Genomic DNA, 24,790 nt, shown 5'->3' on the forward strand with positions numbered 1-24,790 from the left:
TCTTTTACCAAATAATAATGGGATTGATCAGACATTATAACGTCCTCACGGTTGAAAGGGTGAGCATGTTTTGTGCAACGGGAATTGGAACCTGCAACCCTAATATTACGAGTGGAGCGTCTTAACCACATGGTCACGTCGGACCTAACTTGTATGAAACAACAGTGCTTTCTGCGCGGCAAGCAAGCTCGTCTTTTTAAAATTCTTCCAGCCATATATAGATCTGAGGATAAGCTGTAGAGATCCTGATGAATAATAAAATCCAATCCAGTATCCGCGCGCCCTACGCTTGGTATTGCTGATACAAATAATTCGTGATATAATAAAATTCAATATCTGTGTCCGTCATGTAACTCCTAAATCGCTGGTTGCACCTACTTCAAAATAGACCTCTTTTCGGCCCCGAGGTATGTCTGTACACAGGTAAAACTTTTCGCCCCACGACCTTGGAAAACCCGTAGATTTCAACAAGACCTCGTCTCCTATACTGTTGGACTTACCATCCCTTAAATTGTGCCAAACGAATCGTTTTGATCCAGAGGTTTACACAATGGTAATACCTTTTACCTAACTCCTTAGGGAACATGGTTATTTCGTGAAAACAGTTTCAAATGAAATACCCGAAAATGAACCTCAACTTTGGCATTGGTTTATATAAATAATTTGGCCTACTAATGATTGTTCGTAACTTGATTAAAGAAATAAAATTCGCATAATAACGACCTGTAAATGTTAGCCACAGGTTCAGGGTCCGTTAGTTTATAATAAGTGATAAGAAATATGTAGATATTGCGATCTGAAAAGCTAATTTTTATCCTACCATTGTACTTATTGTATTTAAGCCAAAACGTTTTGATAGTCTAATATCATAAATCAAAAATGTTTTATTTATTTTATCTTCTGTTGATAACAGTAGCTTGCTACGTAATTGGGGGACATGATGGGTAATATCTGAAAGACAACGTCCTGTCTTTGTAACATATTACCTCAAGTAAAATTTTGCCTTAAAATGAAGGTTAATGGTTTATTGCTATTTTTATTGTGTAGTTAAATAGAAGATACTAAGCGTCCTCTCGCGCATTATTTTCGTTAGTTTGTAATTTAGTGTTAACATCTGAATATCACGATTCAGTACGAGGTATTTGAGGTCGTATAGACGTTGTGAGGATGGGAGATGATTATTCGATTGAAAAGCTTTTAGGTACGTAATTAATATATAATATATATAAATCAATTTATCGCTTTATTATTACGAAACAGATCTCAAATATTTAACGATTTCTGACGAACCTGAAATAGGAGCAGGATCAAACGAAAATAATACGGAGAATAATTAATAGTAATACCAATAAGGCTTAGTGTACCGGTATATATTTTGTAATGATTTTGCCATTTTAATATACTTTTACGTTTTAATCAGGAACTTACAAAGAGTACCGACTACAATATTATTTTTAGTAATCACCTAAATAGAAACAAAAAAACACCTTTTAACTTTTGAAATTTAACATATTGTGGACCGCTTTTTAGTCAAGTTTAAGTTATCAAGAGAACTAGTTAGTTGTAAATTGAACATTTTGCGGTACGAACTCCCACTTTTAATGTGCTTTTAATTTTTTTTTCTTTTTTCATGACGTAATCCTTGAAACTTTACACGTTTCGTTTACATTTAAAGATGTACATTAAATTCATAGCCCATTAAAATTAAATAATTTAATTTAGAATTTAACTTTTAAACAGTTTTACTATCTTTTAAATTTGAGAATGTGAGGTCTACTGTTTAAATTCCTACTAAATTGTGTATATTATGCTAGTTTAATGAAATACATTTGTTACTGTTACAATAATTGTACCACAGAGAGTAGTTTATAACTCTCTCATATATCTGCTGTATAACAATAAAGTGAATTACAATAGTATAATAAAAGATTGTTGAATGTTTAATAATGTTGTTTATAAATTGTAATAACTTAATAATTGTGGTTCCTCCATGGAATAATAACAGATAAGAAGGAGAAGAAGAAAATAAAACATTTCTTGTTTTGCTAGAGTTTTCTGATTTTAAAGATGTGTGAGATGTATAATGTCATATAAAGCCTTTGTCTAGGACATAACAGATGCAACAAATCTGTGGAATATTTCTGTATTTTATGCAATAATTGGAACCCTTGGTGAGAATTGTGGCATACATTATTATTAGAAAATAAATAATTCTTCATTTGTAAAAGGTATTTGACATCAAGACAACTCATTTGTTTTCTTCAATTCTCTAGCTGACTAGTTGGAGTTTTGTATTTAGAGTTAAAACACTGTTTTGAAATAATAAATTACATTTAACCAACTAATGTGTAGAAGATCATTTCATATTACAATAATAATAATAATAACATTACTTTTTTAAGTTTACAAAATATTATGAATCTCTGTTGTCAGAAACATATGTTTGTGTACATAAATGTTGAATTTGATATTGATATATCACATTCAGTATATCACTTATTTGAGTGCATACTACAATGTCTACTTTATCATTATGATTGTTCATCCAGATAACCATATTTCATACTTAAAGTTGAATGGCTTGGCATGGCCAGGTGGATAAGGCACTTGACTCATAATCTAAGGGTCATGGGTTTAATTCTCTGTCACACCAAACATACTTGCCCTTTCAGCCATGGAGGCATTATAATGTGATGATTAATCTCACTCTTTGTTGGTAAAAGAGTAGCTTAAGAATTGGCAGTGGGTGGTGATGACTAGCTGCCTTCCCTCTAGTCTCATACTGCAAAATTAGGGATGGCTAGCGTGGTATAGCTCTCATGTAGCTTTGTGTGAAATTCAAAAATAAACAAATTCTAAGTTGAAGAATACAAGGTTTAACAAAGCTTTAAGTGTGACTGTTCATAAAATTTTTCTGTAGAAAAGTATTACTAATAATTGTGGACACCAGATGGAACTAATACAGTATGATTATTTATCTGAAATAGCTGTATGATCCTTTGTTAAAGTATTAACACAGATAAACAACATGAATAAGGTAAATATAAGAAACGATATTGTTGCTTGGTAGGTAGGGCAAATATGATTTTGAATTGTATCTACACAGTTATTGCTTTTTTAATGCAACTGTTGACAATACAGGAAGGTGATCCGAGCTAATATGTTTTTGAGAATGTGGGTGGACTAGCATGAGCATGATTCTAACTGTATACTTTTTTTGGTGACAATTGTCAATACACTTTTGGCTTGTTTGATAAAGTGTGTATAAAACAGGCAGACAACTAGCTACTGGGTCAGTACTGTCGACTGGGCTCCATCGTCATAAGGTTAATGCTGTGGCTAGAAGGTTGCAAGAGTTTGGACCCATAATAACTTATCTTGAATCTGAAAGTTCTGATAAAGAGTTTCATTTGGACTAGTAATGCAGTATACAATTAGGCACAGACAGAAGTCCTGGACCAACTAAACTGATAGGTTACTTTTACAGTATTAAGCTTCTAATGGAGATTTATATACTAAAATATAAGGAGAACTTGGCTTAATTTTATAAGAAATCTTCCTCATGTTACTGTAAAAGGATTAAACAATTTGGAACAAAAGTTGTGTCTGTTAATGGTCTTAGAGCAGCACAAGAATTATTAAATGAGATGGGGTCTTTAACAGAAAGAATGTTCACTATAATCCTGTATCTTCTCAGAAATTGGCAGGCTTTTATGAAATGTGTGATTATGTTGTACACAAAAAAAATCACATTTTACAAACATGTTTGAACTAAAGATATGATGATGTCAACCTGATTCAGATTATGATGATACATTTATCCAACATCAGCATGATAATGATGAAATAGAAAGTTACCAAGGAAACAGAGGAACAGGGAGTTTGAAGTTTATAATAAAACAACAACATATAAAAGTAGAAATGTAAAGAAACGTTCTTTGTTTTTGAGAGCAAAAAATTATATGTTGTCTTGGATGTCCATTCAGATGTTAATGAAATACACTTGTTATTTCCTGTATCACAATGTTTTGTTTCAGATGTTAATGAAATACACTTATTTCCTGTGTTACAATGTTTTGTTTCACATGTGAATGAAATACACTTGTTATTTCCTGTGTTACAATGTTTTGTTTCAGATGTTAATGAAATACACTTGTTATTTCCTGTGTCACAATGTTTTGTTTCAGATGTTAATGAAATACACTTGTTATTTCCTGTGCTACAATGTTTTGTTTCAGATGTTAATGAAATACACTTGTTATTTCCTGTGTTACAATGTTTTGTATTTTTAAACTCATCTTGATTGCTTTGTTACTTTTTTTAATCATATACTTTAGTTATTGGAATATACATATTTTTGGACAAGTTTACAATGAAAACAGCAGTAAACCTTTTGTTTTAACAAGTGGAAGTTAAACAACCATCTTGGAAGTTGTTTAAAAGTCAGTTTAAGTTATTTTTCTAGTTTTGGGCTACTTTGGGTCAAGTCTAAATAATACAATAATCGTAGGTGAAAAATTAGTACTACAATATTTCACAATGTTAAAATTCTTCACCACATTAGGGATTTTGACTTGGTTAAGTCACAAATTTGAGGAAAATATACAATAATCTTGTAACATAAAAACTTAAGTCACTTTTATTTGGAAAAGTGAGGCATAATATTTTTCATCAAACATTTTCTTTAACTTGTATTTCTTTATGTTTTGTTTCTTCCAATAATTGTTTTTATTTTAATAGCAAAAGCCACTAATCCTCTGGATCCTCAGCCTGATAAGGAAGCTGTTAAAGAATTCTGCAGCCAAATCAGCAAGGAAGATGATGGATACCAAACAGCACTGCGGTTTCTGGCTCATAAGATCCAGTCTCCTCAGGAAGGAGAAGCACTGCATTCACTCCTGGTATAACTGGTTTTCTCTGTTACTTAATTCATTGTACAATGTAATTTTACTTTACTCTTTCCTTCTCACAAGATGGTCCTGTCAACAATAAGCAGTGTCTTCTCTTTTGTTATAACTGGTTTTCTCTGTTACTTAATTCATTGTACAATGTAATTTTACTTTTACTCTTTCCTTCTCACAAGATGGTCCTGTCAACAATAAGCAGTGTCTTCTCTTTTGTTATAACTGGTTTTCTCTGTTACTTAATTCATTGTACAATGTAATTTTACTTTACTCTTTCCTTCTCACAAGATGGTCCTGTCAACAATAAGCAGTGTCTTCTCTTTTGTTATAACTGGTTTTCTCTGTTACTTAATTCATTGTACAATGTAATTTTACTTTACTCTTTCCTTCTCACAAGATGGTCCTGTCAACAATAAGCAGTGTCTTCTCTTTTGTTATAACTGGTTTTCTCTGTTACTTAATTCATTGTACAATGTAATTTTACTTTACTCTTTCCTTCTCACAAGATGGTCCTGTCAACAATAAGCAGTGTCTTCTCTTTTGTTATAACTGGTTTTCTCTGTTACTTAATTCATTGTACAATGTAATTTTACTTTACTCTTTCCTTCTCACAAGATGGTCCTGTCAACAATAAGCAGTGTCTTCTCTTTTGTTATAACTGGTTTTCTCTGTTACTTAATTCATTGTACAATAAGCAGTGTCTTCTCTTTTGTTATAACTGGTTTTCTCTGTTACTTAATTCATTGTACAATAAGCAGTGTCTTCTCTTTTGTTATAACTGGTTTTCTCTGTTACTTAATTCATTGTACAATGTAATTTTACTTTACTCTTTCCTTCTCACAAGATGGTCCTGTCAACAATAAGCAGTGTCTTCTCTTTTGTTATAACTGGTTTTCTCTGTTACTTAATTCATTGTACAATGTAATTTTACTTTACTCTTTCCTTCTCACAAGATGGTCCTGTCAACAATAAGCAGTGTCTTCTCTTTTGTTATAACTGGTTTTCTCTGTTACTTAATTCATTGTACAATGTAATTTTACTTTACTCTTTCCTTCTCACAAGATGGTCCTGTCAACAATAAGCAGTGTCTTCTCTTTTTTGTTATAACTGGTTTTCTCTGTTACTTAATTCATTGTACAATGTAATTTTATTTTACTCTTTCCTTCTCACAAGATGGTCCTGTCAACAATAAGCAGTGTCTTCTCTTTTGTTATAACTGGTTTTCTCTGTTACTTAATTCATTGTACAATGTAATTTTACTTTACTCTTTCCTTCTCACAAGATGGTCCTGTCAACAATAAGCAGTGTCTTCTCTTTGTTATAACTGGTTTTCTCTGTTACTTAATTCATTGTACAATGTAATTTTACTTTACTCTTTCCTTCTCACAAGATGGTCCTGTCAACAATAAGCAGTGTCTTCTCTTTTTGTTATAACTGGTTTTCTCTGTTACTTAATTCATTGTACAATGTAATTTTACTTTACTCTTTCCTTCTCACAAGATGGTCCTGTCAACAATAAGCAGTGTCTTCTCTTTTGTTATAACTGGTTTTCTCTGTTACTTAATTCATTGTACAATGTAATTTTACTTTACTCTTTCCTTCTCACAAGATGGTCCTGTCAACAATAAGCAGTGTCTTCTCTTTTGTTATAACTGGTTTTCTCTGTTACTTAATTCATTGTACAATGTAATTTTACTTTACTCTTTTCCTTCTCACAAGATGGTCCTGTCAACAATAAGCAGTGTCTTCTCTTTTGTTATAACTGGTTTTCTCTGTTACTTAATTCATTGTACAATGTAATTTTACTTCACTCTTTCCTTCTCACAAGATGGTCCTGTCAACAATAAGCAGTGTCTTCTCTTTTGTTATAACTGGTTTTCTCTGTTACTTAATTCATTGTACAATGTAATTTTACTTTACTCTTTCCTTCTCACAAGATGGTCCTGTCAACAATAAGCAGTGTCTTCTCTTTTTGTTATAACTGGTTTTCTCTGTTACTTAATTCATTGTACAATGTAATTTTACTTTACTCTTTCCTTCTCACAAGATGGTCCTGTCAACAATAAGCAGTGTCTTCTCTTTTGTTATAACTGGTTTTCTCTGTTACTTAATTCATTGTACAATGTAATTTTACTTTACTCTTTCCTTCTCACAAGATGGTCCTGTCAACAATAAGCAGTGTCTTCTCTTTTGTTATAACTGGTTTTCTCTGTTACTTAATTCATTGTACAATGTAATTTTACTTTACTCTTTCCTTCTCACAAGATGGTCCTGTCAACAATAAGCAGTGTCTTCTCTTTTGTTATAACTGGTTTTCTCTGTTACTTAATTCATTGTACAATGTAATTTTACTTTACTCTTTCCTTCTCACAAGATGGTCCTGTCAACAATAAGCAGTGTCTTCTCTTTTTGTTATAACTGGTTTTCTCTGTTACTTAATTCATTGTACAATGTAATTTTACTTTACTCTTTCCTTCTCACAAGATGGTCCTGTCAACAATAAGCAGTGTCTTCTCTTTTGTTATAACTGGTTTTCTCTGTTACTTAATTCATTGTACAATGTAATTTTATTTTACTCTTTCCTTCTCACAAGATGGTCCTGTCAACAATAAGCAGTGTCTTCTCTTTTGTTATAACTGGTTTTCTCTGTTACTTAATTCATTGTACAATGTAATTTTACTTTTACTCTTTCCTTCTCACAAGATGGTCCTGTCAACAATAAGCAGTGTCTTCTCTTTTGTTATAACTGGTTTTCTCTGTTACTTAATTCATTGTACAATGTAATTTTACTTTACTCTTTCCTTCTCACAAGATGGTCCTGTCAACAATAAGCAGTGTCTTCTCTTTTGTTATAACTGGTTTTCTCTGTTACTTAATTCATTGTACAATGTAATTTTACTTTACTCTTTCCTTCTCACAAGATGGTCCTGTCAACAATAAGCAGTGTCTTCTCTTTTGTTATAACTGGTTTTCTCTGTTACTTAATTCATTGTACAATGTAATTTTACTTTACTCTTTCCTTCTCACAAGATGGTCCTGTCAACAATAAGCAGTGTCTTCTCTTTTGTTATAACTGGTTTTCTCTGTTACTTAATTCATTGTACAATGTAATTTTACTTTACTCTTTCCTTCTCACAAGATGGTCCTGTCAACAATAAGCAGTGTCTTCTCTTTTGTTATAACTGGTTTTCTCTGTTACTTAATTCATTGTACAATGTAATTTTACTTTACTCTTTCCTTCTCACAAGATGGTCCTGTCAACAATAAGCAGTGTCTTCTCTTTTGTTATAACTGGTTTTCTCTGTTACTTAATTCATTGTACAATGTAATTTTACTTTACTCTTTCCTTCTCACAAGATGGTCCTGTCAACAATAAGCAGTGTCTTCTCTTTTTGTTATAACTGGTTTTCTCTGTTACTTAATTCATTGTACAATGTAATTTTACTTTACTCTTTCCTTCTCACAAGATGGTCCTGTCAACAATAAGCAGTGTCTTCTCTTTTTGTTATAACTGGTTTTCTCTGTTACTTAATTCATTGTACAATGTAATTTTACTTTACTCTTTCCTTCTCACAAGATGGTCCTGTCAACAATAAGCAGTGTCTTCTCTTTTGTTATAACTGGTTTTCTCTGTTACTTAATTCATTGTACAATGTAATTTTACTTCACTCTTTCCTTCTCACAAGATGGTCCTGTCAACAATAAGCAGTGTCTTCTCTTTTTGTTATAACTGGTTTTCTCTGTTACTTAATTCATTGTACAATGTAATTTTACTTCACTCTTTCCTTCTCACAAGATGGTCCTGTCAACAATAAGCAGTGTCTTCTCTTTTGTTATAACTGGTTTTCTCTGTTACTTAATTCATTGTACAATGTAATTTTACTTTCACTCTTTCCTTCTCACAAGATGGTCCTGTCAACAATAAGCAGTGTCTTCTCTTTTGTTATAACTGGTTTTCTCTGTTACTTAATTCATTGTACAATGTAATTTTACTTCACTCTTTCCTTCTCACAAGATGGTCCTGTCAACAATAAGCAGTGTCTTCTCTTTTGTTATAACTGGTTTTCTCTGTTACTTAATTCATTGTACAATGTAATTTTACTTCACTCTTTCCTTCTCACAAGATGGTCCTGTCAACAATAAGCAGTGTCTTCTCTTTTGTTATAACTGGTTTTCTCTGTTACTTAATTCATTGTACAATGTAATTTTACTTTACTCTTTCCTTCTCACAAGATGGTCCTGTCAACAATAAGCAGTGTCTTCTCTTTTGTTATAACTGGTTTTCTCTGTTACTTAATTCATTGTACAATGTAATTTTACTTTACTCTTTCCTTCTCACAAGATGGTCCTGTCAACAATAAGCAGTGTCTTCTCTTTTGTTATAACTGGTTTTCTCTGTTACTTAATTCATTGTACAATGTAATTTTACTTTACTCTTTCCTTCTCACAAGATGGTCCTGTCAACAATAAGCAGTGTCTTCTCTTTTGTTATAACTGGTTTTCTCTGTTACTTAATTCATTGTACAATGTAATTTTACTTTACTCTTTCCTTCTCACAAGATGGTCCTGTCAACAATAAGCAGTGTCTTCTCTTTTGTTATAACTGGTTTTCTCTGTTACTTAATTCATTGTACAATGTAATTTTACTTTACTCTTTCCTTCTCACAAGATGGTCCTGTCAACAATAAGCAGTGTCTTCTCTTTTGTTATAACTGGTTTTCTCTGTTACTTAATTCATTGTACAATGTAATTTTACTTCACTCTTTCCTTCTCACAAGATGGTCCTGTCAACAATAAGCAGTGTCTTCTCTTTTGTTATAACTGGTTTTCTCTGTTACTTAATTCATTGTACAATGTAATTTTACTTTTACTCTTTCCTTCTCACAAGATGGTCCTGTCAACAATAAGCAGTGTCTTCTCTTTTGTTATAACTGGTTTTCTCTGTTACTTAATTCATTGTACAATGTAATTTTACTTTACTCTTTCCTTCTCACAAGATGGTCCTGTCAACAATAAGCAGTGTCTTCTCTTTTGTTATAACTGGTTTTCTCTGTTACTTAATTCATTGTACAATGTAATTTTACTTTACTCTTTCCTTCTCACAAGATGGTCCTGTCAACAATAAGCAGTGTCTTCTCTTTTGTTATAACTGGTTTTCTCTGTTACTTAATTCATTGTACAATGTAATTTTACTTTACTCTTTCCTTCTCACAAGATGGTCCTGTCAACAATAAGCAGTGTCTTCTCTTTTGTTATAACTGGTTTTCTCTGTTACTTAATTCATTGTACAATGTAATTTTACTTTACTCTTTCCTTCTCACAAGATGGTCCTGTCAACAATAAGCAGTGTCTTCTCTTTTGTTATAACTGGTTTTCTCTGTTACTTAATTCATTGTACAATGTAATTTTACTTTACTCTTTCCTTCTCACAAGATGGTCCTGTCAACAATAAGCAGTGTCTTCTCTTTTGTTATAACTGGTTTTCTCTGTTACTTAATTCATTGTACAATGTAATTTTACTTTACTCTTTCCTTCTCACAAGATGGTCCTGTCAACAATAAGCAGTGTCTTCTCTTTTGTTATAACTGGTTTTCTCTGTTACTTAATTCATTGTACAATGTAATTTTACTTTACTCTTTCCTTCTCACAAGATGGTCCTGTCAACAATAAGCAGTGTCTTCTCTTTTGTTATAACTGGTTTTCTCTGTTACTTAATTCATTGTACAATGTAATTTTACTTTACTCTTTCCTTCTCACAAGATGGTCCTGTCAACAATAAGCAGTGTCTTCTCTTTTGTTATAACTGGTTTTCTCTGTTACTTAATTCATTGTACAATGTAATTTTACTTTACTCTTTCCTTCTCACAAGATGGTCCTGTCAACAATAAGCAGTGTCTTCTCTTTTGTTATAACTGGTTTTCTCTGTTACTTAATTCATTGTACAATGTAATTTTACTTCACTCTTTCCTTCTCACAAGATGGTCCTGTCAACAATAAGCAGTGTCTTCTCTTTTGTTATAACTGGTTTTCTCTGTTACTTAATTCATTGTACAATGTAATTTTACTTCACTCTTTCCTTCTCACAAGATGGTCCTGTCAACAATAAGCAGTGTCTTCTCTTTTGTTATAACTGGTTTTCTCTGTTACTTAATTCATTGTACAATGTAATTTTACTTTCACTCTTTCCTTCTCACAAGATGGTCCTGTCAACAATAAGCAGTGTCTTCTCTTTTGTTATAACTGGTTTTCTCTGTTACTTAATTCATTGTACAATGTAATTTTACTTTACTCTTTCCTTCTCACAAGATGGTCCTGTCAACAATAAGCAGTGTCTTCTCTTTTGTTATAACTGGTTTTCTCTGTTACTTAATTCATTGTACAATGTAATTTTACTTTACTCTTTCCTTCTCACAAGATGGTCCTGTCAACAATAAGCAGTGTCTTCTCTTTTGTTATAACTGGTTTTCTCTGTTACTTAATTCATTGTACAATGTAATTTTACTTCACTCTTTCCTTCTCACAAGATGGTCCTGTCAACAATAAGCAGTGTCTTCTCTTTTTTGTTATAACTGGTTTTCTCTGTTACTTAATTCATTGTACAATGTAATTTTACTTCACTCTTTCCTTCTCACAAGATGGTCCTGTCAACAATAAGCAGTGTCTTCTCTTTTGTTATAACTGGTTTTCTCTGTTACTTAATTCATTGTACAATGTAATTTTACTTTACTCTTTCCTTCTCACAAGATGGTCCTGTCAACAATAAGCAGTGTCTTCTCTTTTGTTATAACTGGTTTTCTCTGTTACTTAATTCATTGTACAATGTAATTTTACTTTACTCTTTCCTTCTCACAAGATGGTCCTGTCAACAATAAGCAGTGTCTTCTCTTTTGTTATAACTGGTTTTCTCTGTTACTTAATTCATTGTACAATGTAATTTTACTTTACTCTTTCCTTCTCACAAGATGGTCCTGTCAACAATAAGCAGTGTCTTCTCTTTTGTTATAACTGGTTTTCTCTGTTACTTAATTCATTGTACAATGTAATTTTACTTTACTCTTTCCTTCTCACAAGATGGTCCTGTCAACAATAAGCAGTGTCTTCTCTTTTTGTTATAACTGGTTTTCTCTGTTACTTAATTCATTGTACAATGTAATTTTACTTTACTCTTTCCTTCTCACAAGATGGTCCTGTCAACAATAAGCAGTGTCTTCTCTTTTGTTATAACTGGTTTTCTCTGTTACTTAATTCATTGTACAATGTAATTTTACTTCACTCTTTCCTTCTCACAAGATGGTCCTGTCAACAATAAGCAGTGTCTTCTCTTTTGTTATAACTGGTTTTCTCTGTTACTTAATTCATTGTACAATGTAATTTTACTTTACTCTTTCCTTCTCACAAGATGGTCCTGTCAACAATAAGCAGTGTCTTCTCTTTTGTTATAACTGGTTTTCTCTGTTACTTAATTCATTGTACAATGTAATTTTACTTCACTCTTTCCTTCTCACAAGATGGTCCTGTCAACAATAAGCAGTGTCTTCTCTTTTGTTATAACTGGTTTTCTCTGTTACTTAATTCATTGTACAATGTAATTTTACTTCATTCTTTCCTTCTCACAAGATGGTCCTGTCAACAATAAGCAGTGTCTTCTCTTTTGTTATAACTGGTTTTCTCTGTTACTTAATTCATTGTACAATGTAATTTTACTTCACTCTTTCCTTCTCACAAGATGGTCCTGTCAACAATAAGCAGTGTCTTCTCTTTTGTTATAACTGGTTTTCTCTGTTACTTAATTCATTGTACAATGTAATTTTACTTTACTCTTTCCTTCTCACAAGATGGTCCTGTCAACAATAAGCAGTGTCTTCTCTTTTGTTATAACTGGTTTTCTCTGTTACTTAATTCATTGTACAATGTAATTTTACTTTACTCTTTCCTTCTCACAAGATGGTCCTGTCAACAATAAGCAGTGTCTTCTCTTTTGTTATAACTAGTTTTCTCTGTTAGTCCATCAGTTGCATAATGTTTTACGTCATGGTTTCTTGCTCACGAGTTACGTTCTCTTCAGAAATGAGAAACACTACAATAAAGTTTGGTATAATTTATTTTCTCTTTCACTGTAATTTTAAAGTTATATTACTAAATGACTGTTATTATTGAATGAATGAATATAAATAACAATTTCTTGTATGAAGCAAAAAATATGCTGTTAAAAAAAATAGACCTAACTTGACTGTCTTGGATTATTTTAGAAGTCTGTGTGATTATTTGAAAGTGTTTCTGTCAGGTAAAATTTTAAATAAGAAAACATTTAAATTAGTAAATCTAAAACTTGTAAATAAAAATTCACACTCTTAATACAACCTATTTTATTAAAACTACAACAGTGATCAACTAAGAACTAAATGTTTCTGAACCACTGGCTATCTTAATGAATTATCACCCCAGGTGACACAGCAATACGTCTTTAGATTTACAATACTAGAAAGGTGGTTTTCGATACCTGTGGTGTGAAGAGCATAGATAGCCCATTGTGTAGCTTTGTCCTTCAAACTTAAATTGTTTACTACATGTTGTGATTAATATCTAACAGGCATCTTAGAATATTCAAGAGAGAAATCTAAACCACTCTGGTAAAATTTATTGTGTTTTAGATATTAAAAGTATCAGTAATGACTAATAACTATTTTTAAAAATGTAAGATTAACTCCATGCACATGATTGAAACTATAAAATTTGTTAGTGTGGTATCTTTAGTAACATTGTGATAGAATCTATTCTGTACTGAAGGACATCTTCAGTTAATGAAGTTACGTTACATTTAAGACGTTTTGATGATGATGTAGTCCGTGTTACTCTTCTTGGCTCTCAAGAATAAATATAATACGTTAACTGTTATGTCATCAAACTGACTTTTGGGTGATGATGAAGCTATGTTATTTTTCTCGGCTCTCTTGGGTTAATTGTGAAATTGACTTGTTTAGAGATTTAAATGTTCAGTGTTTTTGATTGACTCATGTTGATTATGAATATGACTGGTTTAGGAGAAGTGTTCATTCAGTAATTTGAAATGCAGAATATTTTAATTATTGTTGTGTATTACTATATTACCATACTAACAGTAATATGAAGTTATCATTGTTATCTAATATCTCAATCACAACCATATTGTTACACTAACTAGCTGGTAATATGAAGTTATTGTTATCTCATATCTCAATCACAACCACGTTGTTACACTAACTAGATAGTAATATGAAGTTATTGTTATCTCGTATCTCAATCACAAAACGCGTTGTTACACTAACTAGCTGGTAATATGAAGTTATTGTTATCTCATATCTCAATCACAACCACATTGTTACACTAACTAGATGGTAATATGAAGTTATTGTTATCTCGTATCTCAATCACAACCACGTTGTTACACTAACTAGCTGGTAATATGAAGTTATTGTTATCTCGTATCTCAATCACAACCACATTGTTACACTAACTAGATGGTAATATGAAGTTATTGTTATCTCGTATCTCAATCACAACCACGTTGTTACACTAACTAGCTGGTAATATGAAGTTATTGTTATCTCGTATCTCAATCACAACCACATTGTTACCTTAACTAGATGGTAATATGAAGTTATTGTTATCTCGTATCTCAATCACAACCACATTGTTACCTTAACTAGATGGTAATATGAAGTTATTGTTATCTCGTATCTCAATCACAACCACATTGTTACACTAACTAGATGGTAATATGAAGTTATTGTTATCTCAGATCTCGATCACAACCACATTGTTACACTAACTAGCTGGTAATATGAAGTTATTGTTATCTCGTATCTCAATCACAACCACGTTGTTACACTAACTAGCTGGTAATATGAAGTTATTGTTATCTCAGATGCTTAATCACAACCACATTGTTACACTAACTAGATGGTAATATGAAGTTATTGTTATCTCGTATCTCAATCACAACCACATTGTTACCTTAACTAGATGGTAATATGAAGTTATTGTTATCTCGTATCTCAATCACAACCACATTGTTACCTTAACTAGATGGTAATATGAAGTTATTGTTATCTCGTATCTCAATCACAACCACATTGTTACCTTAACTAGATGGTAATATGAAGTTATTGTTATCTCGTATCTCAATCATAACCACGTTGTTACACTAACTAGCTGGTAATATGAAGTTATTGTTATTTCGTATCTCAATCACAACCACGTTGTTACATTAACTAGATGGTAATATGAAGTTATTGTTATCTCGTATCTCAATCACAACCACGTTGTTACACTAACTTGCTGGTAATATGAAGTTATTGTTATCTGATATCTCAATCACAACCACATTGTTACACTAACTAGATGGTAATATGAAGTTATTGTTATCTCATATCTCAATCACAACCACATTGTTACACTAACTAGATGGTAATATGAAGTTATTGTTATCTCATATCTCAATCACAACCACATTCTTACACTAACTAGATGGTAATATGAAGTTATTGTTATCTCATATCTCAATCACAATAGCATTCTTACACTAACTAGATGGTAATATGAAGTTATTGTTATTTCATATCTCAATCACAATAGCATTCTTACACTAACTAGATGGTAATATGAAGTTATTGTTATTTCATATCTGAATCACAACCACATTGTTACATTAACTGCTGCAGTTGAAAATGATTCTCTTGTTACCGTAAATTCCGGCTTATAAGTCGAAAATTTAACACCAAATTTCAAGTTTAAAAATCCATCCTCGACTTATACGGCGGTGACGTTTTTCATGACATGAATTCTAGTAAATTCAGATTCGAGAAAACCATTGCAAATCAAAATTATATGATATGACATATAGGTATTTATTTATAAAATAGTAAAATACTAGTAATCCTACTCAATATGAGATCGATCAAACACAAAGTCCCATTCCTCACCATTCAAATGGTCATCGTAAGGATCCTCTTCTGGAATAATGTCATGCTCCACTGGTGATGAGGGGATATCGTCATCCTCTTCCCATAACGTATCATCCTCCGTACCGTCCATCGCATTGGTAATTGAGCATTTTTTGAATGAGTTGACAATGATTTTTAGATCAATAGAGTCCCAGGAATCTTTTACCCACTGACACACTGTAGGCAAAGATGCAGCATGCATATTTCCGGCGGCAGTGTAAGTTTTTTGACCCGATGCTATCCACTCATTCCACTTGGTGCGCATAGAATCCTTAAATGGTTTATTTAACGATACATCCAGAGGTTGCAGTACAGATGTTAATCCACCTGGAATCACAGCCATATCTGTTTTTTTCGATTTTAATGCTTTTTTCGTAGTATCCGTTAAATGTGACTTGAACATGTCCCACACTAACAACGATTTGGGTTTAAGCATGGCGCCTGGCCAACGGGCCCACACTTCATTAATCCATTTGACACATCCACTATCGTCCATCCATCCTTTTTCTTGTACATGAACCACGACTCCTGGCGGAAACTTGTCTTTTGGCATCGTTTTTCTTTTAAATATTATCATAGGCGGCAGTTTCGTTCCATCGGCGAGGCAGGCCAATACGACGGTGAAATGTTGTTTTTCGTGCCCTGTGGTCTTCACCAGAACTGTCTTTTCTCCTTTTTTTGTTAATTGTAGTGTTGCCGACGACATAAAAAAACATGGGCGTTTCGTCCATATTTCCAATGTGAGCCATATCGTATTCATTTCGTTTACTTTGATTGATGACGAAGGTCTGGAATTGCGTGACCTTGTAGTCCAAATCTTTCGGTAGCTGTTGAGCAATTTTTGTCTTTTGACGAATGACCAGATCATGACGATGCATAAAACGAGAACACCAACTGACTGTTGCCTTAAAATCCATGCTGTCTTCTTTATTCTTAGCTGCCCATTGTAAAGCTTTCAGTCGGATAAGGGCTCTTGTTACGATTCTGCCACATTGACGTTCAGATAACACCCATGTCGCTACTTCCTTCTCTAATCTTGGCCATTTTTCTTGATTTTGACCACGATTCGCACATTTGGTTAAGGGCAATTCTTTGATAGTGTTTTCTGCCTTCCTCCAATCTCTGACCAATTTTTCACTTATGCAATAGTGCCGACCTGCTCGCGCTGTTGCTACTGTCTTTGGCTGCTTGAACGACTTTTATCTTGAATGCTGCATCATATTTCATCCTTCTTCGTGGTTGACTGGACATCTTGCTTGTTTAACGATTTATAATTATTTAAAATTTGTCACTGAAATTTGTAACTGACATGTTGAAACTGGAAATTGAAACTGGATAGACAGTTAAAAATTCATTCAGAGCCGATTGGTCAGCTAATTTCCTAGCTAAGCATAGCAAGGTTAGACACACCAGATAAAAGAAAATCAATAAATTTGTCTAGACAGGAATACCGTAAGGTGCATAAAACGTGACACTTCTTCTTTTAGTGAAAGCCTTATTTGTCAAGCAAGCATGTCATGTTGGCCAATCAACGCAGGTTTCTCACTTTACTTTGGCAAACGAAAGCGCCACGCGGAGTGAAAGCGGCAAGCGCACGAATGAGTCAGCAAAATGAATTCTCAGAACACATAGTTACAGAACTTTTGCTCTCTATTGTAAAGTGCAAATCTGTCATTTTTATGCCGACCAGAGGCGAGGCGTAGCTAGTCACAGCGGGTAATAAGAATTGTTGAAAATGGCGCCGTCTGACAAAGTCTGCTGATGACGCAGTTGATTATTGAATATCACTTCCTTAGCTACACCTCGCTGCTGATGCTGACTGAAATATTCCGACCAAGCAATTTGAGCCAGAGAAGGAGGTCGACTTATACGGCAGGTACATGTCAAAATCATGATTTTTAGGCCAAACTTATAGACCTCGACTTATACGCCGGAATTTACGGTAATCTCCTGATTTTGAGAAAGTCACAAAGACTGAAACATGACTATCTCCATAACTGGTAATGATCTTGAAGTAAAGATCACTTAGTAAGTATTTTATGAGTTAGCCAGCACTCACAGACTGTTAAACAAGCTTGAATACATTTGATATTTTTGTACCAAGCTGTACGACAGACATGCTGTTATTATAAATTTTAACCAGTAGTGTTGGTTATGTTATGTTTGTGAAATGTAAAAGAAGCGAAGTAACATTTTTATTACTTATATGTAATTTTTTTTAATTGTATAGAGGTAATATAAATACACTTAGACTTGTAGGCTTGTTTATGATGTATGTTGTACTGCAGAGTTCATCTTGTTTCTGTTTTATTTAGGTACTTGAAGAATGTGTTAAAAGCTGTGGTTCATCATTTCACAGTGAAGTTGGCAAGTTTAGATTCCTAAATGAACTCATTAAAGTTGTTTCTCCAAAAGTAAGTTTTTAAAATAGTATTTCTTAATTGCTTGTTTAGATTGTTTGAAAGTGTTCTAATATTAAAGATATTAACTTTGAATTACATACTAGGATTAAATTAAACATAATAAGGACATTTTAACACATAGAAAAGGCAAGATTTATTCTTGGAATTGATGGCAAATTTAATGTTGTACAGGCTCTTGAGATAATAATTTTTGTGGACCGTACATCCCATACAGTTTTACATAGAATAAAATTATCAGTGAGCTCCCTCTAGCCCCTGTCTGGGTACCTCACTATTTAAAATGGGGATTGATAGTTTTTATTATAACTGGTAGCTAATATTGATATATATTGATGTTTGTTTGTGTTTCAACTGGCATGAGAAGAAAAATATCACAAAGAAACCACTAGAGGGACATTTTTAGTTTTCAGTTGATTACAGGTTTAATTGTTTAGTTATATTCCTATAATCTCTCAGGATTGTTGAAATTGAGATTAAATATCTATATATCCAAAAATGTTACACAAATACACAGGCTTTCATAGGGTGTTTTAATTTTTTTACATGACTGTATGTAGTTGTAAAAAAAAAGATTTTCCTTTATCTTGTGTGTATTACAGTGTTTACAAGAAGAATAAAAGGTTTAATTTGGCAATGTACAAATGTCAGTGATATACTTTCTGGCTTGCAAATTGTTAACTGGTTTACTGTTACAATGCAGCTGAGAATACCAGATTAATTTTGACAAAAAGTTGGTTTTATTGTAATTAAATATTGTACATTGACTTCATAATTCTCATTTTAAATATTGTAGTTGAACTTTACAATGAAAAACAGACACGTGTACAACACTAAAGATAGGTTTAAAAGCAGAATAACCATACATCTCTCAGGTTTGATTAAAAACTGTATTTACAAACCAGTACCTAGGTAACCGAGCATCTCCAAAAGTAAAAACAAAAGTGATTGAGTTGATGTTCAAGTGGAGTGTGGAATTAAAACAAGAACCAAAAATTTTTGAAGCATACCAGATGCTAAAAAGACAAGGAGTTGTGACTGAAGACCCTGTTCACATAATACAGGTTAGTTTGGTGCTCTTTTATCAAAACCATAAAAATAATCTTTACTCAGTAATGTTTCTTTAATCTTTTTATAATTGTCTCCAAACATTCGATTTTGGTATAAATGTATTTCTGTCTTATCTAGATTCAGCATTTGTGTTCATCTTGTCTGTTATTATAAACTTATCTATCAGTTTGGTACGTTTGACATTCTTATGATGTAGAGATGGTATCTTAAAGTACAGGCTTAAAACAAACTACAAAGGGTTGAGTAAATTATATTAAAATGAATATTTCAAGTCATTTCAGAGCCAGTTTAATGACAAGTATCAGAACTATATGTGGGCATTGTTTAGCATTTCACACATAGTGTGATGTCACTGAAAATTGATTGCTTTTGGAAAATCTATGCAACAACTTTTTCTAGTACAAAATATTTATACACGTAGATCATAGAGAATTTATCTGGGTTGAGTATTTAGTGTTTGTAAGCTGAATATTGACCTCATACTTGATGGCATTAGTGTTTGTAAGCTGAATATTGACCTCATACTTAATGGCATTAGTGTTTGTAAGCTGAATATTGACCTCATACTTAATGGCATTAGTGTTTGTAAGCTGAATATTGACCTCATACTTAATGGCATTAGTGTTTGTAAGCTGAATATTGACCTCATACTTAATGGCATTAGTGTTTGTAAGCTGAATATTGACCTCATACTTAATGGCATTAGTGTTTGTAAGCTGAATATTGACCTCATACTTAATGGCATTAGTGTTTGTAAGCTGAATATTGACCTCATACTTAATGGCATTAGTGTTTGTAAGCTGAATATTGACCTCATACTTAATGGCATTAGTGTTTGTAAGCTGAATATTGACCTCATACTTAATGGCATTAGTGTTTGTAAGCTGAATATTGACCTCATACTTAATGGCATTAGTGTTTGTAAGCTGAATATTGACCTCATACTTAATGGCATTTGAAAACAAAAGGACATGGGTTGACAATCGGTGACAAAAATTGATACAAATGTGTGAATACATACAACATGAAGACAAAACTAAGCAACACGAATTATTACAACTATCTCATCAGTGATGCATTAACAAAACAACTGTAGTAACCAAAGTATGGCATCTTATAACAGATGAGAATTTGTGGATGCAGAAGTTCACAAAGAGCTGTCAGAAGTCCATTCAAATCACTCGATGTAGCGTTTGTGATCTCATGATTTTGTTTATTCATTTAGCTTCACTAAAACTCAAGTTAAAGTACACACTGAAAAATTGTAGTCCTCATACATTAAATAGCATATAGTCTTATGGAAAGCAGTAGGGAAGAGGGGCTAAGTTTTGAATGTGACAGCTTTACAGTTGAGTCTTTTGAATGTAAATTTTACTACACAGCAGTTATCAAGATGTGTGGTGTATTGGATAGATCATGGTTAGCTGTGACATTGAGTCTAACAATGTTGTGAAATTCCAAAGTTATTTTAGTATAAAGTACTTAACATCTGTATATGGTCTCTTCAGACATGAATACTTGGAAGATTCCTGTGTTTGCCAGTGTATGAATTGTGATAAATTTCATTATATGCTTTTTTTTGTCCCAGAAGAGAAATGACAACTAAAACAACTCTGGTACAGAATGTAATATTAGTTGTGAGAAGTTCTTTCTACTTTAAAAGCTAAAAAGGGACATTAGACCAAATATCTTCAGTTACACTAGTGTTAACCCAAATAACAGTTTTATTGACAATAACACTAATGTTAAACCAAATAATAGTTTTATTAAATAACACTAGTGTTAAACCACATAATAGTTTTATTGACAGTAACTCCACTGTTAAACCAAATAAGTTTTACTGACAATAACTCCAATGTCAAACCATATCCTTTATTGACAGTAACACTAGTATTAAACCAAATAAGATTTATTGACAGTAACACTAGTATTAAACCAAATAACAGTTTTACTGACAGTAACACTAGTGTCAAACCAAATAACAGTTTTACTGACATTAACACTAGTGTCAATTGAAATAACAGTTTTACTGACAGTAACACTAGTGTCAAATGAAATAAGTTTTAATGACAGTAATTTAATGAACCTGTGAGTGAAGCACAGAAGAATGATGTATCAGCTCTTCCACATTTGTCATATCCAGCACAGAAGAATGATGTATCAGGTTTTCCACATTTGTCATATCCAGCACAGAAGAATGATGTATCAGGTTTTCCACATTTGTCATATCCAGCACAGAAGAATGATGTATCAGCTTTTCCACATTTGTCATATCCATCACAGAAGAACGATGTATCAGGTTTTCCACATTTGTCATATCCAGCACAGAAGAACGATGCATCAGGTTTTCCACATTTGTCATATCCAGCACAGAAGAAAGATGTATCAGATTTTCCACATTTGTCATATCCAGCACAGAAGAACGATGTATCAGATTTTCCACATTTGTCATATCCAGCACAGAAGAATGATGTATCAGGTTTTCCACATTTGTCATATCCAGCACAGAAGAATGATGTATCAGCTTTTCCACATTTGTCATATCCAGCACAGAAGAATGATGTATCAGCTTTTCCACATTTGTCATATCCATCACAGAAGAACGATGTATCAGGTTTTCCACATTTGTCATATCCAGCACAGAAGAACGATGCATCAGGTTTTCCACATTTGTCATATCCAGCACAGAAGAAAGATGTATCAGGTTTTCCACATTTGTCATATCCAGCACAGAAGAACGATGTATCAGCTTTTCCACATTTGTCATATCCAGCACAGAAGAACGATGTATCAGATTTTCCACATTTGTCATATCCAGCACAGAAGAATGATGCATCAGGTTTTCCACATTTGTCATATCCAGCACAGAAGAATGATGCACCAGGTTTTCCACATTTGTCATATCCAGCACAGAAGAATGATGTATCAGCTTTTCCACATTTGTCATATCCAGCACAGAAGAATGATGCATCAGGTTTTCCACATTTGTCATATCCAGCACAGAAGAATGATGGATCAGCTTTTCCACATTTGTCATATCCAGCACAGAAGAATGATGGATCAGCTTTTCCACATTTGTCATATCCAGCACAGAAGAATGATGCATCAGGTTTTCTACATTTGTCATATCCAGCACCTACCAGTGTATTAACATAATTCTGATGGAAATACTTACCAAATAAAACTAAAAATAGAGGTGCAGTGTTTTACACACACACACACATTTTTATAAACCAAATGTGAACAAAATATTTATTGAATATCATATTAAAAGTCATTGTCAAATGTGTCGTGTGTTTTTTGAGAAAAACAAATCAGTAGTTGTTTGTGACGTTTTCAAATATACTTTTTTTCAGCATTGTGAACCACCTCCACCTCCGAGAGCAGCAAAAACTGCTTTCTTTGAAGATGAGGAAACGTCAGAGGTAAAGCGTGCATTTAGAAATATAACTGTAGCTTCAAGACATAAATACTTCTGTATTCCAAGGATTAAAACTTTATGAATTTAACTTTTACTCAACTGAAAACTTGTGAATTATTGTATTCTCTATTGCCTTGTTTTGCATGTGAACTTGAGAACGGTGGTATTAATTGTGATAGACTTTACAGTTCCAAAAGCAGAATATAGGTTGTTGAAAAATTGTTTTTGTGTAGGTAATTTTTGCATTCATGTTTTTGTAAAGTACTTAAAACTATATTTGTAGCTTGACATGATGTTTGTGCTATTTTGATTGAAAGATGTTACAGAAATTACTACAAGTCGTAATCCACAAGATCTACAAGCTCTTGAACAGGTTAATAAAGAATATGGTGAAAGATGTAAGTACCTGGATTTTATTATTTATAGCTTGTATAATTATGTTCTGATAACATTAATGCCATTGTTAGAAATACGTTACTGCCAAAACTATATCAGTTTGTAGATATGAAATTTCTAATAGTATGTTAAAACAGTTGGAGAATAAATTCATATTGGTTCCATGCAGTGAACAGTTAATATCTGAGAATGATGCATAGATACCATTTTGACAAAGTAGTTGTCTGGAAATAATGTGCTTTGAGTCAAGTACCTTCAAGTATGGCTCAGTTGAGTGTGATTTTTATACCTTTATATTCTGAGTCTGTCAATGGTAATGTTATGAGGTGTTAATTTTGTGTTGATGTTCCACCAATTGTTAGCTTACAGTGATAATTATTGGGTAGTATGGTGTTGATGTTATGTACAAAATGAACACTCTTCATGTGTCAAGTACACACAAGCATATCAAATCTTAACATAATAATTATGACCTTTATTTAGTTTAACTTGTGCGGACAAAATTTTAAATTTTCCTTTCTCCACAGCTTTGAAAAGTCTTTTCTGTAAATAAAATATTTATCTATTTCTTTTTAAACATTTTTTGTATGCATCTAAAAACCTGGATTTAAACTTACTAAGAAACTGTCCTTCATCGAAAATTTGATGATATGTGTTTTGTTTTCACCTGACATTCTTTGTATTCTTTAATAATTTTATTACAAAGTTTCTTCTTAACCACACATTCATGTTTCATGATGTTTTTTGAATCTGTTTTAAAATAGCTGGAATCAATGGTCTTGATATAAAGTATATAGCAACTAGAGCAGTAATTTGTGGCTTATTATGTTGGCTATCTGGAATTCCATTGTTAATGAACATATGATTTAAATGCTATGTTTACAATATCCACCCATCGGTGTGGATACCTGCGTAGTAAGGGAACTTCCCAGAGAAGGTTCTGTTCTTTGAGTTTGCCTCCTCTGGGATCTAAACATCCACCACCGTGTTTGCTGTGTGTGACCCATGAAGAGGAGGAGAGGATCCTGCTGGTTGAGGGCTCAACCCCAACACACCACTTTGGTCTTGGAGTGGCCCCCCTTGGATCAATCGTCTTGTCCACTTGGGCTAGGATCAATCAAGTACCAATGTTGGATGTTCTTAACAGGTGTTGTGGACATTGTATTTGATGCTGATGTTTGGGTATAGTGCTCACAAAACCCTTGCATTGCTGCAGTGTCCTTGTTTGACATTGTAGTGCATCCCCTTGTAGGGCTCCATGGTGGGTGGAGTCAGTTGGTATCGAAATTTCCCTTTCTTTATTATGGATACTCCAATTAAAAATCTTTAAAAAATAAAAAAAAAGTTTATAGGAAAATGACCACATCTTGAAGCTTCTGAGCAGCAATCCTCACCATCCGTACCACCTGTTGTACCTCATTTTCTTGTATTGCACTCACTTTCAGACAAACCTTTAGGGCAAATGTCTCCCCTTTTCATTCATAAGGGACTAGAGGGACTTGCTGGCTCTCCAAAGTCAGTAAAAAGCTTCAATCTGGTGACATATTGGTGGAAACTTCCACATCTCAACACAGTGAACTCCTGTTGCATTGAAAG

The 24,790-nt window shown here is 32.9% G+C and overlaps 1 protein-coding gene across 1 annotated transcript; it reads left to right on the forward strand.

The window, feature by feature from the left end:
• The first annotated feature begins 917 nt into the window (after positions 1-917).
• Positions 918-23,727, forward strand: LOC143226978 (ADP-ribosylation factor-binding protein GGA3-like). The gene is made up of 7 exons (XM_076458528.1): positions 918-1,201; positions 4,741-4,901; positions 18,202-18,300; positions 19,212-19,370; positions 22,734-22,802; positions 23,116-23,196; positions 23,722-23,727. Exons 1-7 carry the CDS (start codon positions 1,168-1,170, stop codon positions 23,725-23,727), a joined length of 609 nt encoding a protein of 202 aa, XP_076314643.1. The 5' UTR covers positions 918-1,167.
• The last annotated feature ends 1,063 nt before the right edge of the window (positions 23,728-24,790 follow it).

This window comes from Tachypleus tridentatus, chromosome 9 (assembly GCF_004210375.1).
Source record: "Tachypleus tridentatus isolate NWPU-2018 chromosome 9, ASM421037v1, whole genome shotgun sequence".
NCBI lineage: Eukaryota > Metazoa > Arthropoda > Merostomata > Xiphosura > Limulidae > Tachypleus > Tachypleus tridentatus.

Bases quoted from the DNA above. Each gene is read 5' to 3' on its own strand.
- LOC143226978 (XM_076458528.1), top strand. From the start codon at position 1,168: ATGGGAGATGATTATTCGATTGAAAAGCTTTTAG. The intron at 1,202-4,740 runs GTACGTAATTAA...TTATTTTAATAG, and splicing joins TTCGATTGAAAAGCTTTTAG to CAAAAGCCACTAATCCTCTG. The intron at 22,803-23,115 runs GTAAAGCGTGCA...TTTGATTGAAAG, and splicing joins AAGATGAGGAAACGTCAGAG to ATGTTACAGAAATTACTACA.